Source organism: Saccopteryx leptura, chromosome 5 (assembly GCF_036850995.1).
Source record: "Saccopteryx leptura isolate mSacLep1 chromosome 5, mSacLep1_pri_phased_curated, whole genome shotgun sequence".
Taxonomy (NCBI): domain Eukaryota; kingdom Metazoa; phylum Chordata; class Mammalia; order Chiroptera; family Emballonuridae; genus Saccopteryx; species Saccopteryx leptura.
Window position 1 is genome coordinate 91968852 of NC_089507.1, and position 17555 is coordinate 91986406.

Sequence of the window (17555 nt, forward strand, 5' to 3'; positions counted from 1 at the left end):
GTTGCTAAGCAGTGGAGACACCACCCCAGATGGGCAGAGCATCACCCCCTAGTGGGTTTGCTGGTGGATCCTGATTGGGGCACATGCAGGAGTCTGTCTCTACCTCCCCTCCTCTCACTGAATTAAAAAAAGGAAGGAAGGAAGGAAGGAAGGAAGGAAGGGAGGAAGGGAGGAAGGGAGGAAGGAAGAAGGGAGGGAGGGAGGGAGGGAGGAAGGGAGGAAGGGAGGAAGGAAGAAGGGAGGGGAGAGGGAGGGAGGGAGGAAGGAAGGAAGGAAGGAAGGAAGGCAGGCAGGCGGGCCATTAGACTTGCACTGCCCAGTTGTACAAAAGGACTGGCGAATCTAGGATGTTGTACTTGGGTTTCTTTGGCACTAGTATGAAATATTTATTTGTAACTCATTATTTTAAGTTACAGTGGCCCTTCGTCTATCATGGGGGTTAGGTCCCAGACACTCCCCTCCCCCCCGCAATAGGTGAAAATCTGCAAAGTAGCAACCTTATATTTCTTTTATTATTTATATATATAAATATATATAAATATATATATTTATGGCTTTATAAACCCTCCCAACACTCTTATAAACCTTTCCCACACTGTTATTAACCTTTCCCACACTCTTATAAACACTTTCTATGCTCTTAAACACTTTCTACACTCTTAAACCTACGTAATTTTAATGACATATAAAATTCTATATGGGTTTTCACCAGTGAATACTAATATGTTTAAATTAATATTTTTTATATTTTTATATTGTTTTCAAGTTTTAGGCTAGAAAATGTTTATTTTACCAAAAAATAATTAAAATAATAAATATATAAAAATACCTAAAGCAAAAAATCCACTATAACAAATTAGATATATACGATTTAAAAATCCGCGATGCAGTGAGACCACGAAAAGTGAACCACAATATGGCAAGGGAGGACTGTACTACTCTTTTAAAGCTATAAATGTCTTTTTTTTTTTAAATTTCTGTCTAATGTCTTTCCTTAGCAAGGCCTTCCTTGACCACCCCAGGCCTTGGTGGTGCTCACATGGCACCCACACATCAGAAGACACACGCAGGTTATAACCTGTATTCTCCACCCAACCTGTGACTGAAATGTGTGCATTAGGCTGCTAGGACCTCTGGCTTTGTTACCTGCTGCACCCCCATGGCTGACAACAGTGTCTGGCACATCAGTAAATATCTGTTGACTTAATAAATCAAGTTAAATTAATACAATTCTGTCTGTTGTGCTTCTTTTCTGAAAAAGAGGCTTAAAAAACTTTTATGTTTTCTACTGAATGCCTGATAAGCTTCATGCCTTGGCTTAAATGATAATCTTGAATACTTATAAAGACTAAATAACGGGAGGAGGTCCCATGAATATGAAGTAATTGTGATGACAGAGGAAGAGATTTCTTTTTCTCCATTAGAGTTTTGCTCTGCTGCCATTCAAAATTAATGTGTTTGTCAGGATTTAGCAGGAACACATCAGGAGCCACAATGATGTTTATATGAGTGGCCAAATAGAAAAGTTACCTTCTTTTATTACACCTCTGAAGAAGTTTCAAGCTTAGCAAATCTTTTCCAGGGGTAAGATGCCAAATGCACTGATAACTGTGCATGCAGATCCAAGTATTCTGTTCTGTTTCTCTATTCTCCAGATCCCCAACTGAGCAAATTTCAAGTCCCTGTTAACATTCTTCTTTAATCTAAACTTAGGGATTGGTGGAGCTAATTAGCACTGTCACCTAGAAGCACATAAAGAGTAAGATTACTGAAAAGAAGTATGCTTTATGTTTATTACTGAAAGAAGAGCAACTGAGTTCAGGAAAGTGGCCAGCCTTTGACATAAACAGATTTAAATTGAATTCCAGTTCTGTCACTTACTGGCTGTGTGGCCTTAGGTAACTTTCTTAACATTTCTGTGCCTGAGTTTCATTGGCTGTAAAATAATAATAATAATACATATTCTAAAAGAATTGTTCTGAAGACAAATGCAATTATAAAATATAAAATCCTCTGTTGCCAAATAAGTCCCATAAATTGTAACAATCATTATTATTATACATTATTATTATATAATTTTTAATAAAAAGGGCTTGGCAACTCAAAAAACACATAATTAAAAATAGATTTATTTCAGATTGATCTGGCAATGTTATTTATGATTTTTAAAATGGTGGTGGGGGTGGTGTGTATATATATAATGGGGGTGGTATGTATACATATAGTGGGGGGTGTGTATATGTATAGTGGGGGTGGTGTGTATACGTATAGTGGGGGGTGTGTATACATATAGTGGGGGTGGTGTGTATACATATAGTGGGAGTGTGTGTTTACGTATAGTGGGGGTGGTATGTATACATATAGTGGGGGGGTGTATACGTATAGTGGGGGTGGTGTGTATACATATAGTGGGGGGGTGTATACATATAGTGGGGGTGTGTGTTTACGTATAGTGGGGGTGGTATGTATACATATAGTGGGGGTGTGTATATGTATAGTGGGGGGTGTGTATACGTATAGTGGGGGTGGTGTGTATACATATAGTGGGGGTGTGTGTATACATATAGTGGGGGTGTGTATACGTATAGTGGGGGGGTGTATACGTATAGTGGGTGTGGTGTGTATACATATAGTGGGGGTGGTATGTATACATATAGTGGGGGTGTGTATACGTATAGTGGGGGTGTGTGTATACATATAGTGGGGGTGGTGTGTATACATATAGAGGGGGGTGTGTATACGTATAGTGGGGGTGTGTATACATATAGTGGGGGGGTGTATACGTATAGTGGGAATGTGTGTATACGTATAGTGGGGGTGGTGTGTATACGTATAATGGGGGTGGTGTGTATACGTATAGTGGGGGGGTGTATACATATAGTGGGGGGTATATATGTATAGTGGGGGTGGTGTGTATACGTATAGTGGGGGTGGTGTGTATACATATAGTGGGGGGTGTATACGTATAGTGGGGTGGTGTGTATACGTATAGTGGGGTGGTGTGTATACATATAGTGGGGGGCTGTGTATACATATAGTGGGGGTGGTGTATATACATATAGTGGGGGGTGTATACATATAGTGGGGGTGTGTATACATATAGTGGGGGGGTGTATACGTATAATGGGGGTGGTGTGTATACATATAGTAGGGGTGTGTGTATACGTATAGTGGGGGGGTGTATACGTATAGTGGGGGGGGTGTATATGTATAGTGGGGGTGATGGTTTAAAAGGAGGGTTCACATAACCTGGAGTAGATCTATTCTTAAAAATACTCAACAGATTAGAGTAAATTTTTTGAAAAAAATCTCCACAGATTACTTTAATATATCTATTCCCTTCTCCCTCCTCCGATTGAGCAGCTTGTCTTTATTTTGTTTCTAAAACCAATGTACCATGGCTTATTTAAATTAAGCTGTTACTAAAACGTTTGTCTATGGAACTTCTTTTATAGAATTTCCCACCCCAAATAATTAACTAATAATGACAACCCCACTGCTCTCACCAGTGACTACTTCGGAAGTAGATATGAGGTATGGTGGGCAGTCAGCTGAAAGCTGTAGGGAAGGTTCCTCACTGTGAAGGGAAGAGGTGGGAATACAAGGTCTCTATGTCTGTTTGCCACAGAGCCACCATGACCAGCTTGCCAGTGGTTAGAAGACAAAGCCAGCATGTCGAAAGGTCACAAAAACAAAGCTTAGAGCTCCTCCTTTAAACATTTTGTTATATAAATATATATTTTAAAAGTCTTTATTGTTTAAGGCATTTTGATTTGGGGTTCTATCACTGAGAGCCAAAAGCATGCTAATGGTCCCAGCTTGAAAACTTTTCAGGAGTGGAATATTAACACACAGATTGAAATGGGCAACTTCTTTTTCTGGATTAAATAACTCAAAAAAAACCCTTTGAACTTCTCAAATTTAACATCCTTGACAGAGTTCTTAAGTAGTTACAAGGCAGATGAAGAAATCAACTGACGGCCGGAACCATCCCGTGCTTAAAGAGTGAATACTAATGGTGTCAACCATGTATTTGACAATTTCTAGATAACCTGTTGTCTGTCAAATGGCCTGGCATCCTTGGCTGATCTCATTTTATTCCAGCTCTTTCATTTGCATGTTTACACTAAAAAATTATTCTAGAATGGCCCCCTTTCTTGAATCCTCCCGCTTTAACATTTGAAACTTTTTCAAGAGAGTCCAGATGGCACCTCAATCAATTAACATTGAGAATCACACTCCAATTTAGCACTTGGGGTGAGGGGCACTTAGAGAGTCCTGATATATGATCCAGTTAAGATAGTTAACATGCTGAGTAAATACAAGTGTAACACTTTACACTGCACACCATTTGACTTAAACTATGCCTTCAAAAATTCTTAGAGATTTCATTTGCTCTCCTGGTTAATTCTGCCCCAGGGTGGAGACCTGATACTCTTGTGACACTGAGGAGCTATCGGAAGTAGCAGCTGATTTACCAAATGGTAAACCCTCTTGAGCCCCAGGGCATTCTGCCAAAAGACTACTTGAGATTTGCTGCTCTGTTTTTAGTACATGTACTGAATTTCTTGATACAATGCTTGAATGGTTCAGTGGTGGGGGTTCTTTGCTTTTAAATATTTTTAATTAAGATGATCTTCATAAATCATTGGCTTAACCTTAGAAGTAAGATCAAATAAAGAAAGGTAACTACAGATTCAGATTATTTATTCCTTTAAGACTCACCTTTTTCTAGAAGCATTCTTGAACAAAGTCAGCTTCCTCATCACTGTCTATATAGACTGTACCTACTTTTATATTCACTTTAGCCTCATTATCTGGTTGTATTTTATAGATTTTTTCCCCCTCTGCAATTAGGTTTTAAACTCTTCAGATCAGGGAAAATAGCTGCTGCCTTTATAGTATTGAATAAATATATTAGTGTATTAGTAAAAGATTATAGGATGAAGAATTCATTATAACATTATTCAACTCACTGGAGCAAAATAGATTTGCTCACACTAGCAGTACACTGTGTTTTGTACATCATAACATGATAAATATTTACTGAATGAATGAATTCAATTTATATAACATGGAATTAGGGTGTATGCCAAAGAAATAATTATGTGGACCCTCTATTTAAAGCAAATTAGCCCAGATTGATGGAAGTTTAGCTTTAAAAGACCACAAACTTGCACAATGAATGAATTATTCCAATGTCTTGAAGCCCTCACTATTAGGATCCTTTCTTTACACCACATCTTGGATGGTGGGGAAACTGATGACACACTTCCACCTGACACACAAACATGTCTAAGGTTTCCTAGGTGAAGAAAAGAAAAAGTGGGAGAAAAACAGAGAAAGAGGGAGGGGAGTTCCAGACGGATGACCAGCTGCGGATGCGGCAGCACATTTTTTCGTGTCAGATATTTATCTCCTGCTCTTTTTTTTTTTCCCAAGGATATGGAAACAGGGACTTGCAATAGAGAGGTTAGTGAAAGGTTTTTGTTTTATAATGCACTGAAATTATTTCCGTATGTTAAAGAAAGACAGGCTATTCTTTTTTCTTTCTTTTTTTTTAAACAGGAGCATGTGTAATAGTGTGGAAGAGAATAGTTAGCTTTTGTCATTTTCTTTAAAAACAGTTGTGAGTTACTCTCACTGAATACAGTAGCTTTATATAAAAGATTATCAACCAGAATATGTAGTCCCAGAAATTTTAGCCCTAGTGACTTCAATTTACTGGATTCAGGCCAAACAAAAATATCTTCCTTCTAGGTTCAGAAGGAATGGCCTGAGCTCCTTAGCTATGTAAATATTGCATTGTTTTCTATTAAGGCAGCCATGTTCCCTGTAAATCTCTGTTGTTCTTTTCTCTCAGTGTGAAGACTTTGAATAGAACTTAAGATGATATCTACTTTTATTTAATATTAGATGGCCCTTTGTCTCTTCTTGGCAGTGAACAGTTCAGTTCAAGCAAAATGAAAAGGCCACATTCTATTTTCTTTAGGTCACTGTTGAGTGATTTCAGGAGCAACTTACTCTTTCTCCTTTGGGACCTGCAGGGCCATGGGGTCCCATAGGGCCATCTGCACCCTATAAAAAGTAAAAAATAAGGTAATATGAGACATATCCCAAGGGCTATAAGCAAAGCAGTTATCATGTATCCTGGACCTTTTCTGGGTGAACGATGCCTGAGAATGTCAGTGAAACAACTCATCTCCTTTCAAGTGCTCTCCACTTGATTCTTTCAGACCAGTAGTTTGCAAGAAAACTCATGCAAAAGGGATGAGTTATGTAACTGCATATTTCAATAAAAGCGCACACACAAAAAGCTGGATGTCACATTTAATTATATATTTTCTCCCCGACTAAAGGGAACATCTTCACTTTGCACCCATAATCTTAAGTAATGTTTTTCCTTCCCATCAACTCTTGTTCATATTCACTTTCCACCCCCACTTTCTTTGGCCATGGATGCTCTGAAGCCCTGCTTTTAGCTGGTGAAGAGGCCTGAACAGTTACACAGTGAAAACAAATAAATAAATAAATGAGAACAGTGTTTAAACCAAACTTTCTTCTCCTCTGTTGGGAGCGACAGGGGGCTTAGAGGGAAGGAATTATTCTTGCAGGTTCTGTCTGTACAGTGGCTGAAGAAGTCACTAGGCTCACAAGGCACACACCAGGCAGCTGGTGATTTAATGGCCTAATTGCCTTCTGGCCTCCTGTTTAAGATTAAGATTTCTGTGGCAGATGAGATAATATCTGAATGAGTGTAAGAACATGAGGTCGGAGAAAACAATGACTGCCTGAAGAAGGTTTTTAGAATTGAAGAGCTAAAATTTGTTTTTGATTCTTAAAAAGCTAGCAAGAACTCCAAGTTTATTTGCTCATTTTCAGGAAGATCACGTTTAGATTTGCAAAGAATTGACTATAAAGTTTGCAAATGGAACTATTTGGCACAAGTTTTTGTAGTGTTTTTATTTCTCTTCTAGAATTCTTGGTTATTCTATTTGAGCCTTATTCTATGAAATAATCCAAGGTTTAAATTTATTTTAATGTTGGTGAATTTAATTTTCTTAAACTGATCTTTTACTGCCTGAACTCAAAGTTCACCTTCAGAAGATTTGTAAATACTGAGTAACTGTGGCTGAAATTTAAGAGATGGTGCTGTTAAGAGCCAAAGAAGAGACAAAATGACAGAAGACAGACAAGTCATTTTGATGAACAAATGTTTGGAAGTTAGTTTCAGAGAAGAAGTTACATTTCAAATATAAACATAAACAAAACGAAAAGCAAGTTAAAATAAATTCACATTATTTTAATCACTTTCATTCCTTTCTCATGAAATTACAGGTAGTGTCCATTGGTGATGGAAAAATCTGTGGGGATTCTAAGACAATGATGTCAATTAGCCTGTCAGTCTTCTCACCGAGCAGGTAATCCAGACCGGAGCCCCGCTGCAGAAACACGTTCTGTAGTTAAGGCTGTACGTCAATTGGAGCTGGAGCCCATGCTCCGTTCACCTTTCCCTTGTCCGCCACTATCTTTGTCTACCTCATCGCTTCACCCCCATCCCAGGCACCCTCATCTTTTAATGAGAGCACATGAGCCAGAAGGGTCTGTCCTGAAGCACAGAATTCATAGTCACAAACGCGCTGGAGCAAGACGAGGCACTGACTCACCCGGGCTCCTGGCTTTCCGTCTAAGCCAGATGCTCCCTGTGTGATTTGGTTGGTAGCAGGGTTGGTGGGTGTAACACGAATGACAAGAACAGAGATTAGTATGAGGTACCAATGAACAAGTGTAACACTTCAAACAACATAATACCCAGTCACAAGGTTCTGGGATGAATATCACGTTGCTACATATTGTTAGTTAAAATAAACAAAACACAGGACAATAAACATCCCTACAGACAATGGCATTTTAATGACATTTCCATTTAACAAATTCTTATTTAGAAATCAAGTAAATGAGGTTTATAGAGTGGGTTTATAGAGTTACTGGTATAGGTAACAGGCTGCTAATATCTATACAAAATTCATTTTTTAAAGACTGTACTATTCACAATACTTTAAGTTACGAAGGAAAAATAATAGCCAATGTCCTGAGAAAGGGCTCATTATAGTGTGTACAGGGTGCTATTTTTGAGTGGAACACTTGAAACCATGTCAACCCAATAATTAAAAATAAAAATTAAGAAAAAAGAAAAGGCTTATTATAATAATCAATAAAGGTTAGCATTTCAGAAGAGGAGAAAAGAACTCTAGTTTTACTTGTTCAAACAGCATTTATGAATAACAAATTCAGAACTTGAAACTGCCAGAAGGACTCTGGATTTTACATGAACAAGTTATTGTTTCCTAGGTTGTTTTTACTGTGTTCACGTTAGTCACCACTAGAGGGACTTCTAGGAACAGGAAAAAGCTAGAAATGCAGTTCACGAGTCCAAACAAACTGTCCCAAACAAAAGTGTTCATCATTTCACTTCAAATAATCATTGCATCAAAGTCTGAATGGGAAATGCTTTAAAAATATAACGTTGTTCTCAGATAATGCATGCTTTCCTTCACTTTGGACCCTAGGCTATGCACAGTGTATGATTAAAAGACATTTTCAATACTTATTTTAAGAATAAGCATAATTACTTCTTTGATATGGCTTTTGTATCTCAAAAATCAAATACGTTTTTTAGTCTTTTAAAAATATTGATTAGATCAAGGAGCATTTAGGAGAGACTATGCACTGGCTCTATAAATTCTCTAGGCAAAGCTGCAGAACTATTTCCCCATTTCATGCTTCATATGTAATTAGTAATAGAAAATGAAATAAAAAAAATCTATTCCAGCTGCAAACTCTACCAATGATGCTGTGCCACATATATTTTGAGTAATTGTAGATTTTATTTTACAATTTTTTCTGTATAATTCTGTTATGAGTCAGGCTATAACTGCAAAAATACATCTTTAGTTAGCAACGATTAAAGAATTTTAAAAGTGTGGTGTTGTTTGTCTAAAGCTAGCATATGTAGAGCTTTCTAATAAGTGTTTTATAAAAATTATTATAAGCCCTAAATGTGAAATTAGGCAAACTTTAAAGAAATCAGATTAAGAGTTTAAATGACGTAGAAATCCAAACTTTCTTTTGCCTTTTGGTACTTTTTTTTAGAGTCACCATTATTATAGCATTAAAAAATAAAATAGGAGATGGTAAAATTTCTGCACTGATATGATTTTACCTGGAATATGAATTAAAGACTCACATATATTTTACAGGTTTTTATCTCTGAGGTCTATTGATCTAATTGGTGTGATTTAACCTACGTTCTATCTAATACAAGGCTTATATCACTCATTCAAGAAATGAATATATATGGAGCATCTACTGCATGCCTGATCTATGTAAGGTACAGATTCTCAAATAGAAAAATATAAAAAATAAAGTAAGTGGTCATCAATTTACATGTAAAATATGTACATAAACTATTCCCTATTATCAATTTTGTTACATTTTAATAATGTAATCTATAATGTTCTTTATTGACTTCTATAAGCATTCACTGAGTAGACAGCATAGTAAAATCTTGAAACTAAAACCTTACATTCAATAATTATTATTTTTTTTAAATCTCTTTTTAGTTGTTGTGGAAAAAAATCAAATGCATGAAAAGTAAAAATCCTTTTTTGTTAAAAAAAATCCCTAAACAACTGCAAAATACTCTGTCCTTTCCACAATTGCCACAATAATCTCATAAGAGAGCATTTCCAGAACAAACAACATACAACATTTAGACCACATTGTGATTGGTTACGTAAGGAGTCACAGCACTGACCTCATGCCATCAACACTGGCCAATTGCATACCTGCCACCAACAGAAGGCTACAGTTTGGGTATCGAAGGAGAAAAAAATGGAAGGATAATTTAAAACTGCACTAAATTATAAAAATGTTTGGGAAAAATGATGAAATTATCAGCACAATATATTTTTAAAGAGGAGGGTAATGTGAGAAGAATTGTCAGCTTAAAAGAGGGAGGTTGGCATGTATGTAATTGAAGGACAGACACTTATGGCATTGTGTGGTATGGGGTCTTCCTCTGACAGGACAGCAGACATCAGAAGGCCACACTGGGCTGAGCTCTGCACTAACACAATGTGTTCTCCAGTGACAGAAATCCTGACTATAAGACAGTCGCTGAGTAAACCAGAGTTGTTACTTAAGGTAGAAAGAAAAGTCTGAGATTTGCACTGAAATGGAAAGTTTTCTTTACTTACTGGAAGACCAAGGGGTCCTCTGTCACCCTTTTGACCTGGTTCACCCTTCAATCCTTTAACACCATTTAACCCTGGTTCACCCTAAATGCAAAAGCAAATGCCAATTTTGGTTGCTATCATGGGCGTTTCAACTCTGAGAGAAGAGAGCCAGTCTCTGAAATGGTTGCAGATTCCAGTTTTAGGTAACAGCTGAGTGAGGCTAGATATGTCATGATTTTAGTTCAAAATTAATTTTTAAAACATTAAAGACTAAACTGAAATTGACAAATTATATTCTAGGAAACAAAACTCCCTAGAAAATGTGCTTTTTACGATCAATATACACTGCTCATGAAAATTAGGGGGTCAGGGAATGTGCAGATACTCCAGTACTTTCAGCCTTTTGTGTAATGCATTTTCACCAATGTAATAAAAGTTGGTTTTGCATCTCATCTGCATAATCGAACACCTTTCTTTGACTTGTCATTTGCTTTTCTGATGTTCTTGTTTAATAGAAAAAAAATCAAATGCTTTTTTTTATCACTTCATATTCATTTTGAGATATCTCCTAATTTTTGTGAGCAGTATATATGTATATATAGCCGAGTTCCTGAATTTTTCAGTTGTATACCAAGGAAATTGGTGTTATGCTACATTGTTCTGACCAGAAAAGTCAAAGACAATCACAGTGGAGGATGCTGAAGGAGACTCAGGGGTAGAAAACCTACTCTGCTGCAATGGAAAACTGGAATATGCAGGACAGTATTATATACAGACATTTTAAGCCTTTAAGCATTTTGCCCAGGGGAATGAACTAAAAATATAGCAGCTAATGTTTGAAGTAATGCCATTTAGTGAGTCCTCATTCACTGACATTGCCAAGTCAGGTCCCTTCATGAATTAATCAATAGAGTAGAGAACAAATAGCCAATCCCAGAAGAGAATATAAAGATCACAGAACTTATATGTAGTAAGTTCATCTGCCCAATGTTAGAATAAAGAAGGTTTGAATTTTGCTTAGGGTGACATTACAAAAGCCATGGGAAGTGATAAATTTTGTTGACTCTGGTTTTTGAAAAAAATCTAAGAACACACCTATTTTCTATCAGCAGCAGCAGCATGTTAGACATAGAGTTCTGACTGGTTCACTTTTCAACTTTTAAGCACAGACATTAACTTCATCAAGAAGATCTTGAAAGACTTGAAAGGAAGATTTCAATCTCAAAGCCCTGAAGAGTCTTTCTGGGTGGAGTCTAGGACAAGGGAGAGTATGTTTACATGGAAGGAGAGCAGTACTTTCCCCATATATCTGATGATGAAATCAGTGTGATGCTTGGCAAACATAAAGAGTCCGGGGCCCCTAGATAGCTAGACCTTAGTAGCACAGGAAATGTGTACTTTTAATAAGCCTTTCAGATGGTTCTTCTCATCAGAAAATTCTGGGAGCAGCTCATCCTTAGAACCATGGTATATATTTGAACTTTCAAAGGGGTCACAATATAATGAACATATCTGGACAGTAAAATTTTGGGATTCTAAAGATAGGATGATCATCACAGTGCTGCCACTATAGGAAATCCAAATGTGCTGTGGTTGGCAATGAATGATTCTGTGAATGTCATGGAGCTAGAGTTCATGTGAGATTAAGGCCAACACACAATAGCCAACTTCAGTAGACAGGTCTAAACTTAAGATGTTGGCTTTGCGCGTGTGTGGTCTCTTCAGCGAGTGGTCCTGAGATGATGAATAGGCGGGAAAGTCTTGGTAGGCTGTGAAATTCTTTGATGAAGAATCATGCATTGATAGAAATAGAGAATTAATAGAGATTAATTCTCTTATTAATTGAGAAGGTGAGTTTATAAACAATCTAATTCAGTGGCAAAAAAGACCAAATTTCAATGTGCTGGACCTAATTTCTTATCCCTGATTGGATCTCTCCTTAATTAGAAATGTAATTTAGAGTAAATAACCTAAATTTTCTTGGCCTATAGTTTATCATCTATAAAATCAAGGAACTAGCATAGGTAATCTATGAGGTCTTTGAAACTGTATAAAAATTATCTGAAGCCTATGATTTAAGTACAATTAAGTGTAAAAAACAAACAAACAAACAAACAAAAACTATTACATTTTAGACATCAAAAGAATCTTGGGCAACTATTGCATCTATTAATGGTAGTGGGGTATCTGAATCTATCATGGAATTAAGAACATAGTCTTGATGGCTTTAGCCTGAGTTAATATGATTGGACTGGTCTTTAGGGATGCCTTAATGTCCAAGGACAAGTCAAGAGTGGGAAATGAGGCCCAGAGAGATTAGATAACTACTAAGACTCTTACCCAAACTATAATCCATGATGCTAAGACACTGTCACTCACTGGCCTTACCGGAAGGTAAGGTATTCTATGAAGAATAAAAATAAGGAGGCATGAACTCTTCCCATCCTTGACTGAGCCACCGGCCTGACCATGAAAAGGAGACTCAGATTCCTGGAGTCAGAGCAATGTCTCCGGCACCCCCAAAGCTGGGTGAGCCAGAGGCAATCTCCAGGGGAGAGAGTGGACTGCCTTTCTTATTCCTGGTGCCAATTGCATTGATGTCTTCTCACCTCTCACCATTTAAATGCACCAACTCACTACTCAGGAGCTTTCAAGAGTATTTGAATTTTCTCTCAAACATCCTTGCGGACTAGCTGAATTTTTCTGTTCAGAATAAAGCATCAAATCACAAGATAATAAAAACAACTGCCATTTATTAGGTGCTTATCAACAACTGCACCAGATATTTTGCTATTAAATCATTACAACCCAATGTGTTAGGTTACCTAGTTGAGTAAATGGAGGATGAGAGAGGGTGAATAATCTGCCTAAGGTAACACAGTCTGTCAGGGACAAAGCTGAGATTAGAATGTAGTCCTCATCATACATGTTCCCTGGGAGAAGGAGACTGCCCTTCAAGGCTCACTTTAATCCTTCAAAATGCCTTCTTGGTTTTACAAGAACAGGTAGAGACCATCTTCACAATACAAACTGCACTACTGCTGAAAAGGAGGGGCTATTTCCCCTGTTCTCTTATTAATTCAGAGTATAAGAACGTGTCTCAATGTATGTGATGTGATCTTCTCCTCAGCAGAGCACACCTGATACAGCCTGCTCCATTCCAGGCCAGTGACCTCCAGGAGAGCACAAAACTAAGATGCTGGGCAGTCAAAGCATTTAAATACAGTACTGCTATATGACAGGAACAAGTATCAGTAATATCTTAACATACAACTAAAGATACGATAATAAGAAAAGCATCTGGACTAGTCTGAGAATCTCATCAGATTTACTTCTAAATGGTTGATTTTGAGTATAGTATGATTAGTGACTTAAGAAACTTACATGGTAACATGGAAAAAAGGCAAAAAATGAAGAATAATTCATCTCCAGGTGATATCACTTAAAATTGTTCTAAGTCATTCTGTGTTGTGAGAGTTAAACATCTGGATACTTAAAGGCTTAAAGATTATCAACATTCTTGACAAGTAAATAAGACAGGACAGACATGCTTCCGTCATGCTTCTCCATGATTAACAAGGAAACAGAAATCAAATAATCAAGGGATTTGTTAGATTACCTTTGGTCCAGGAAGTCCATGGGGTCCCTGAAAATGAAAAACACAGCTTTTAATTAAGAACTGATTCCCTGTTTCCCAGCAGAAGTGATTACATAAAGTAACAGAAGAGATGTAAAACAAGAATCTTTTTGTTTGAGCTCTAGCTAGAGGCAGGCCAGTGGTTGTTAATACCTCGTGGAAGTCCCTTCCAGCTTCTGGACTGCTTTGTCATAGAAAATTTATTAATAGCAATTCTTTCTGCTAAATACCTGTGAGGGAAGGAGGAATCTAAAAGGATTATATGAAATAAAAAATAAAAAACAAAGGATTGTGAATCTACACTACTCCTATTTCTTAAATCTACATTTAAAAAAAATCTAGGTGGAAAATGTGAGATATTTTATAAATTTTATGAAATACAGATAGGTCTTAAAAGACAGAAATTTGCCAAAGAAAATATGGAAATAATAGTCCAGTCTGGAACCCCGTTGCATAATTTATTTAAGACTAAGGAAAGGATTCTAATGCAGTAGTGGTAAGCATTATTCTTTAGAACGTATATATTTTTATAAGGATGAATTCTTCAAGGTTCTTGTAACAGAATTTTACCAATGGAAGGAAGTCGTTAATGCCATGCATGCATGAATCAGCGCTTTTCCCTTGCATTTTGTGAAAAACCTAAATATATAGACTAATAGCCAACCTAAATTAACTAAAGGTTACTGCGAATTGTTTAAACTTTTCAAGTAGTTTATATAAACAATTGGAGAGAGGAGTATTTAAATGCCCATCAGTAAAATCATGACAGTGGGAAATATTTTTAACAAGCAATACATAGATATTTGTTACATATGTCTACATTGGAATAACATTTTCCCTTTAGATAAGCTGTGGTAAACACTTTCAGCAACTGTATGATATTTTATCAGGTATTCTTATCTTATTTTAGTAATGATTTATAGCAGTTTTAAACTAGGTAATTTTATGATATAAAAAAGAGATAGTGTTTTTAAATTAAATCTTCTAACTTAAAGTGGAGGGAGTATAAAAAAGTGAAAAGTATGCCATTTGCTTAATTTTTAATAAACAGTCCAGTTTTTAAATTTATTTATTCATTTTAGAGAGGAGAGAGAGAGGGAGAGAGAAAAAGTGGGGAGGAGCAGGAAGCATCAACTCCCATATGTGCCTTGACCAGGTAAGCCCAGGGTTTTGAACCAGTGACCTCAGTGTTTCAGGTCGATGCTTTATCCACTGTGCCACCATAGATCAGACGACAGTCCAGTTTTAAGAAAATAAGGTTAATTATAATTGTTTTTGTGGGTGAAATAGAAACAGCAGTAAAAAATAGATGGTTGGGTCTGGGGCTATGCTCTGTGGCTCAGGTCATTCTACTGATGCTCTTTTGTAGAGCACAGTGGGAGGAAAGAGAAACCCACAGTGTCATGAATCCATATGATTGAAGACATGTGGTTTACTGAGACACTTTATACATGAATGTGATCTTAGATGCTTCTTGACTTTTCTCCATCCTGCCCCGCTCAAAAGCTTTGGCAGCACTCTGCCTTCTATGGTCTAGCCTTAACTCAACTGTCATTAGATCGACAGTTGGAGAATTACACTGGTTTAATGCCTGCCTTCCTCGCTGGATATAAGTCCTATGAGGACATGGTCCTTGTCTACATTGGTCACTGAGGGATACCGGCAGTAAATACTGTATCTATCAAAGCACCAAAAAAGTGAAAAGGAAAAGATCCAATAATATATGTCATCTGTGGAAGCAAGCTTCAATTTCTATAATACTATTTTATAATTGTTCTTATTGAATATTTTATTAAAGGACCTTAATTTTCAAAGCTGGTTAGAAACATTCATTAATGGCTACAATTATTAATCTTGTTTTTTGCTACTAATGGTCTAGAACATTGTTTAAAATGATTTGCCGATGTTCACTTTGTAAGGCCGTAGTAAAGCTTGCCAAATCTGTCTGTCTTCAACTTTACTATCACAAAACTACTCTATCTCCTTCCAACAGACGGGGTTGGGAGAGTGAAAGACAACACCATAAAATCAGTGTATCTCAAAGCACCTCATATTTTCTGTCTATTCCACGGAGAGTAGTACAAAATACAAGCTGGCTGTTTTGAGGAATGTGCTCATGTTTTCTCTAGTAGCAGGCTCATAAATAAATGATTACATCTTAGAGAGAAGAGAGACTTACCATGGGGCCTGGTGGGCCATGGGGACCTGGTGGGCCTGGTGGGCCTATGATCTGTATGTCCAAAAAATAAACATGGATTTGGTTACTTCATTTAGATAAGGCTTTTCTTTTTTCTTTTTTTTTTTCTAGGGTCTGCTAAGGCCATTAATAGTTGCAGAGAAAGAAGGATACTAGAAGAAATGATGTGTTTGATTCTCTAGGTTTATAAATTCCTTTATGAGAATAACAACAAAAAACCTTTAAAAAATACAGTTGTTTTATAAAAGCCAGAATAAACAAAAAATACATTAAAAGAAAAGGAAGCAACTGATTACCAAGAAATGCTATAATGCCACAACCATTATTAAACTTTCCAGTGTTTCACTAAGCAACAACAGGGCACTGGAGAAAAATAAGAACATATGTTTTATATTCATGAAGCTCTACCTACAAGCATCATGGGAAAACCATTGATTTTTCCCCACCAGGGTTAGTCCTCTAAGAAACTGCTTCTAACTGAGACTTCTGAGACATTTTGTCTCTCATTGTGCAAGGCCAACAGATATTTATTTATTCTACAGTTTGACAAACCAAGAGTTTTATGGTCTTTCCACTGTTGATAAGCCATCTGGCATAGGTTGGGCTAGATGAATTATAGGGTCGTTTCAGAGTTTTCAGGAACCACGGAAGTTCAGCCACCGCGAACTTACGGAAGGGCCCTGAGGACCTGGCAAGCCGGAGTCTCCTTTCTCTCCTTTCATCCCGTTGGCACCCTGCAAATAGCCATTAAGAGAGGTGAGCTGCTCTGGTTATTTCCAAAGTGTAAGGAACAGCTGAATTTTCTCCCCAAACCCAATATCCTTTTGAAATTTTTGTGTTACACATACGATATTTAAAAGAAGGATTTATCCCCCTGCATTTTAGCCTTAAACAGCAAGCTTCCCCAAATCTCTAAACTGTGGGTGATATGTGAAATAGAATATAAAGTCAATATAAACTACGTTAGGCTTGATTGGTTAAACTTATACATTGCTGAATACATCATATAACAAATGTTACACTTCTTATGGTGGTTTTCACTTCAAAAGGCAGAGGTCAGCCTTTTAACTATGTTGTCATTGACATTTACCTATTCATTTTCCTGTTTTTTAAAAAATGGAGGGTGGTAAGGTTTTCTGCATTCTCCCACCCCCATATTTTTCTATAATTTCCCTCCAAATTTTCAGTAAAAAACTATGGGAGAAAGCCATGAAAACACCATCCCAAAGTATGATTGATACACATCTATAAAACACTTTCCAGAGTAATTTGTATTTTAAATTATTTAATATTTTTTGGTTTGTTTAGGTTTTAATTATAGTTGATTTTAAAATTATCAGTTATCACTATCTTGTGCATATTAAATTCAAATGACCTTTACTTATTTTACTATCTTTAGTGAAAATAATTCAGGAAAACTTGAATTATTTTTATGGTGCATTTGTTCAGAGGCTTTAACATTTGTTATAGAGCCTCAGTGATT

The 17555-nt window shown here is 36.8% G+C and overlaps 1 protein-coding gene across 1 annotated transcript in view; it reads right to left on the reverse strand.

Moving 5' to 3' along the window:
- Positions 1 to 17555, reverse strand: part of COL25A1 (collagen type XXV alpha 1 chain) — a 599542-nt gene that overhangs the window by 15220 nt on the left and 566767 nt on the right. Inside the window, exons 28-31 of the mRNA XM_066384810.1 lie at positions 16744 to 16806; positions 16055 to 16105; positions 13858 to 13884; positions 6025 to 6078 (exon numbers count right to left, since the gene is read on the reverse strand). Of these exons, the coding sequence (XP_066240907.1) occupies positions 6025 to 6078; positions 13858 to 13884; positions 16055 to 16105; positions 16744 to 16806 (195 nt within the window). The remainder of the gene's footprint in view (positions 1 to 6024; positions 6079 to 13857; positions 13885 to 16054; positions 16106 to 16743; positions 16807 to 17555) is intronic.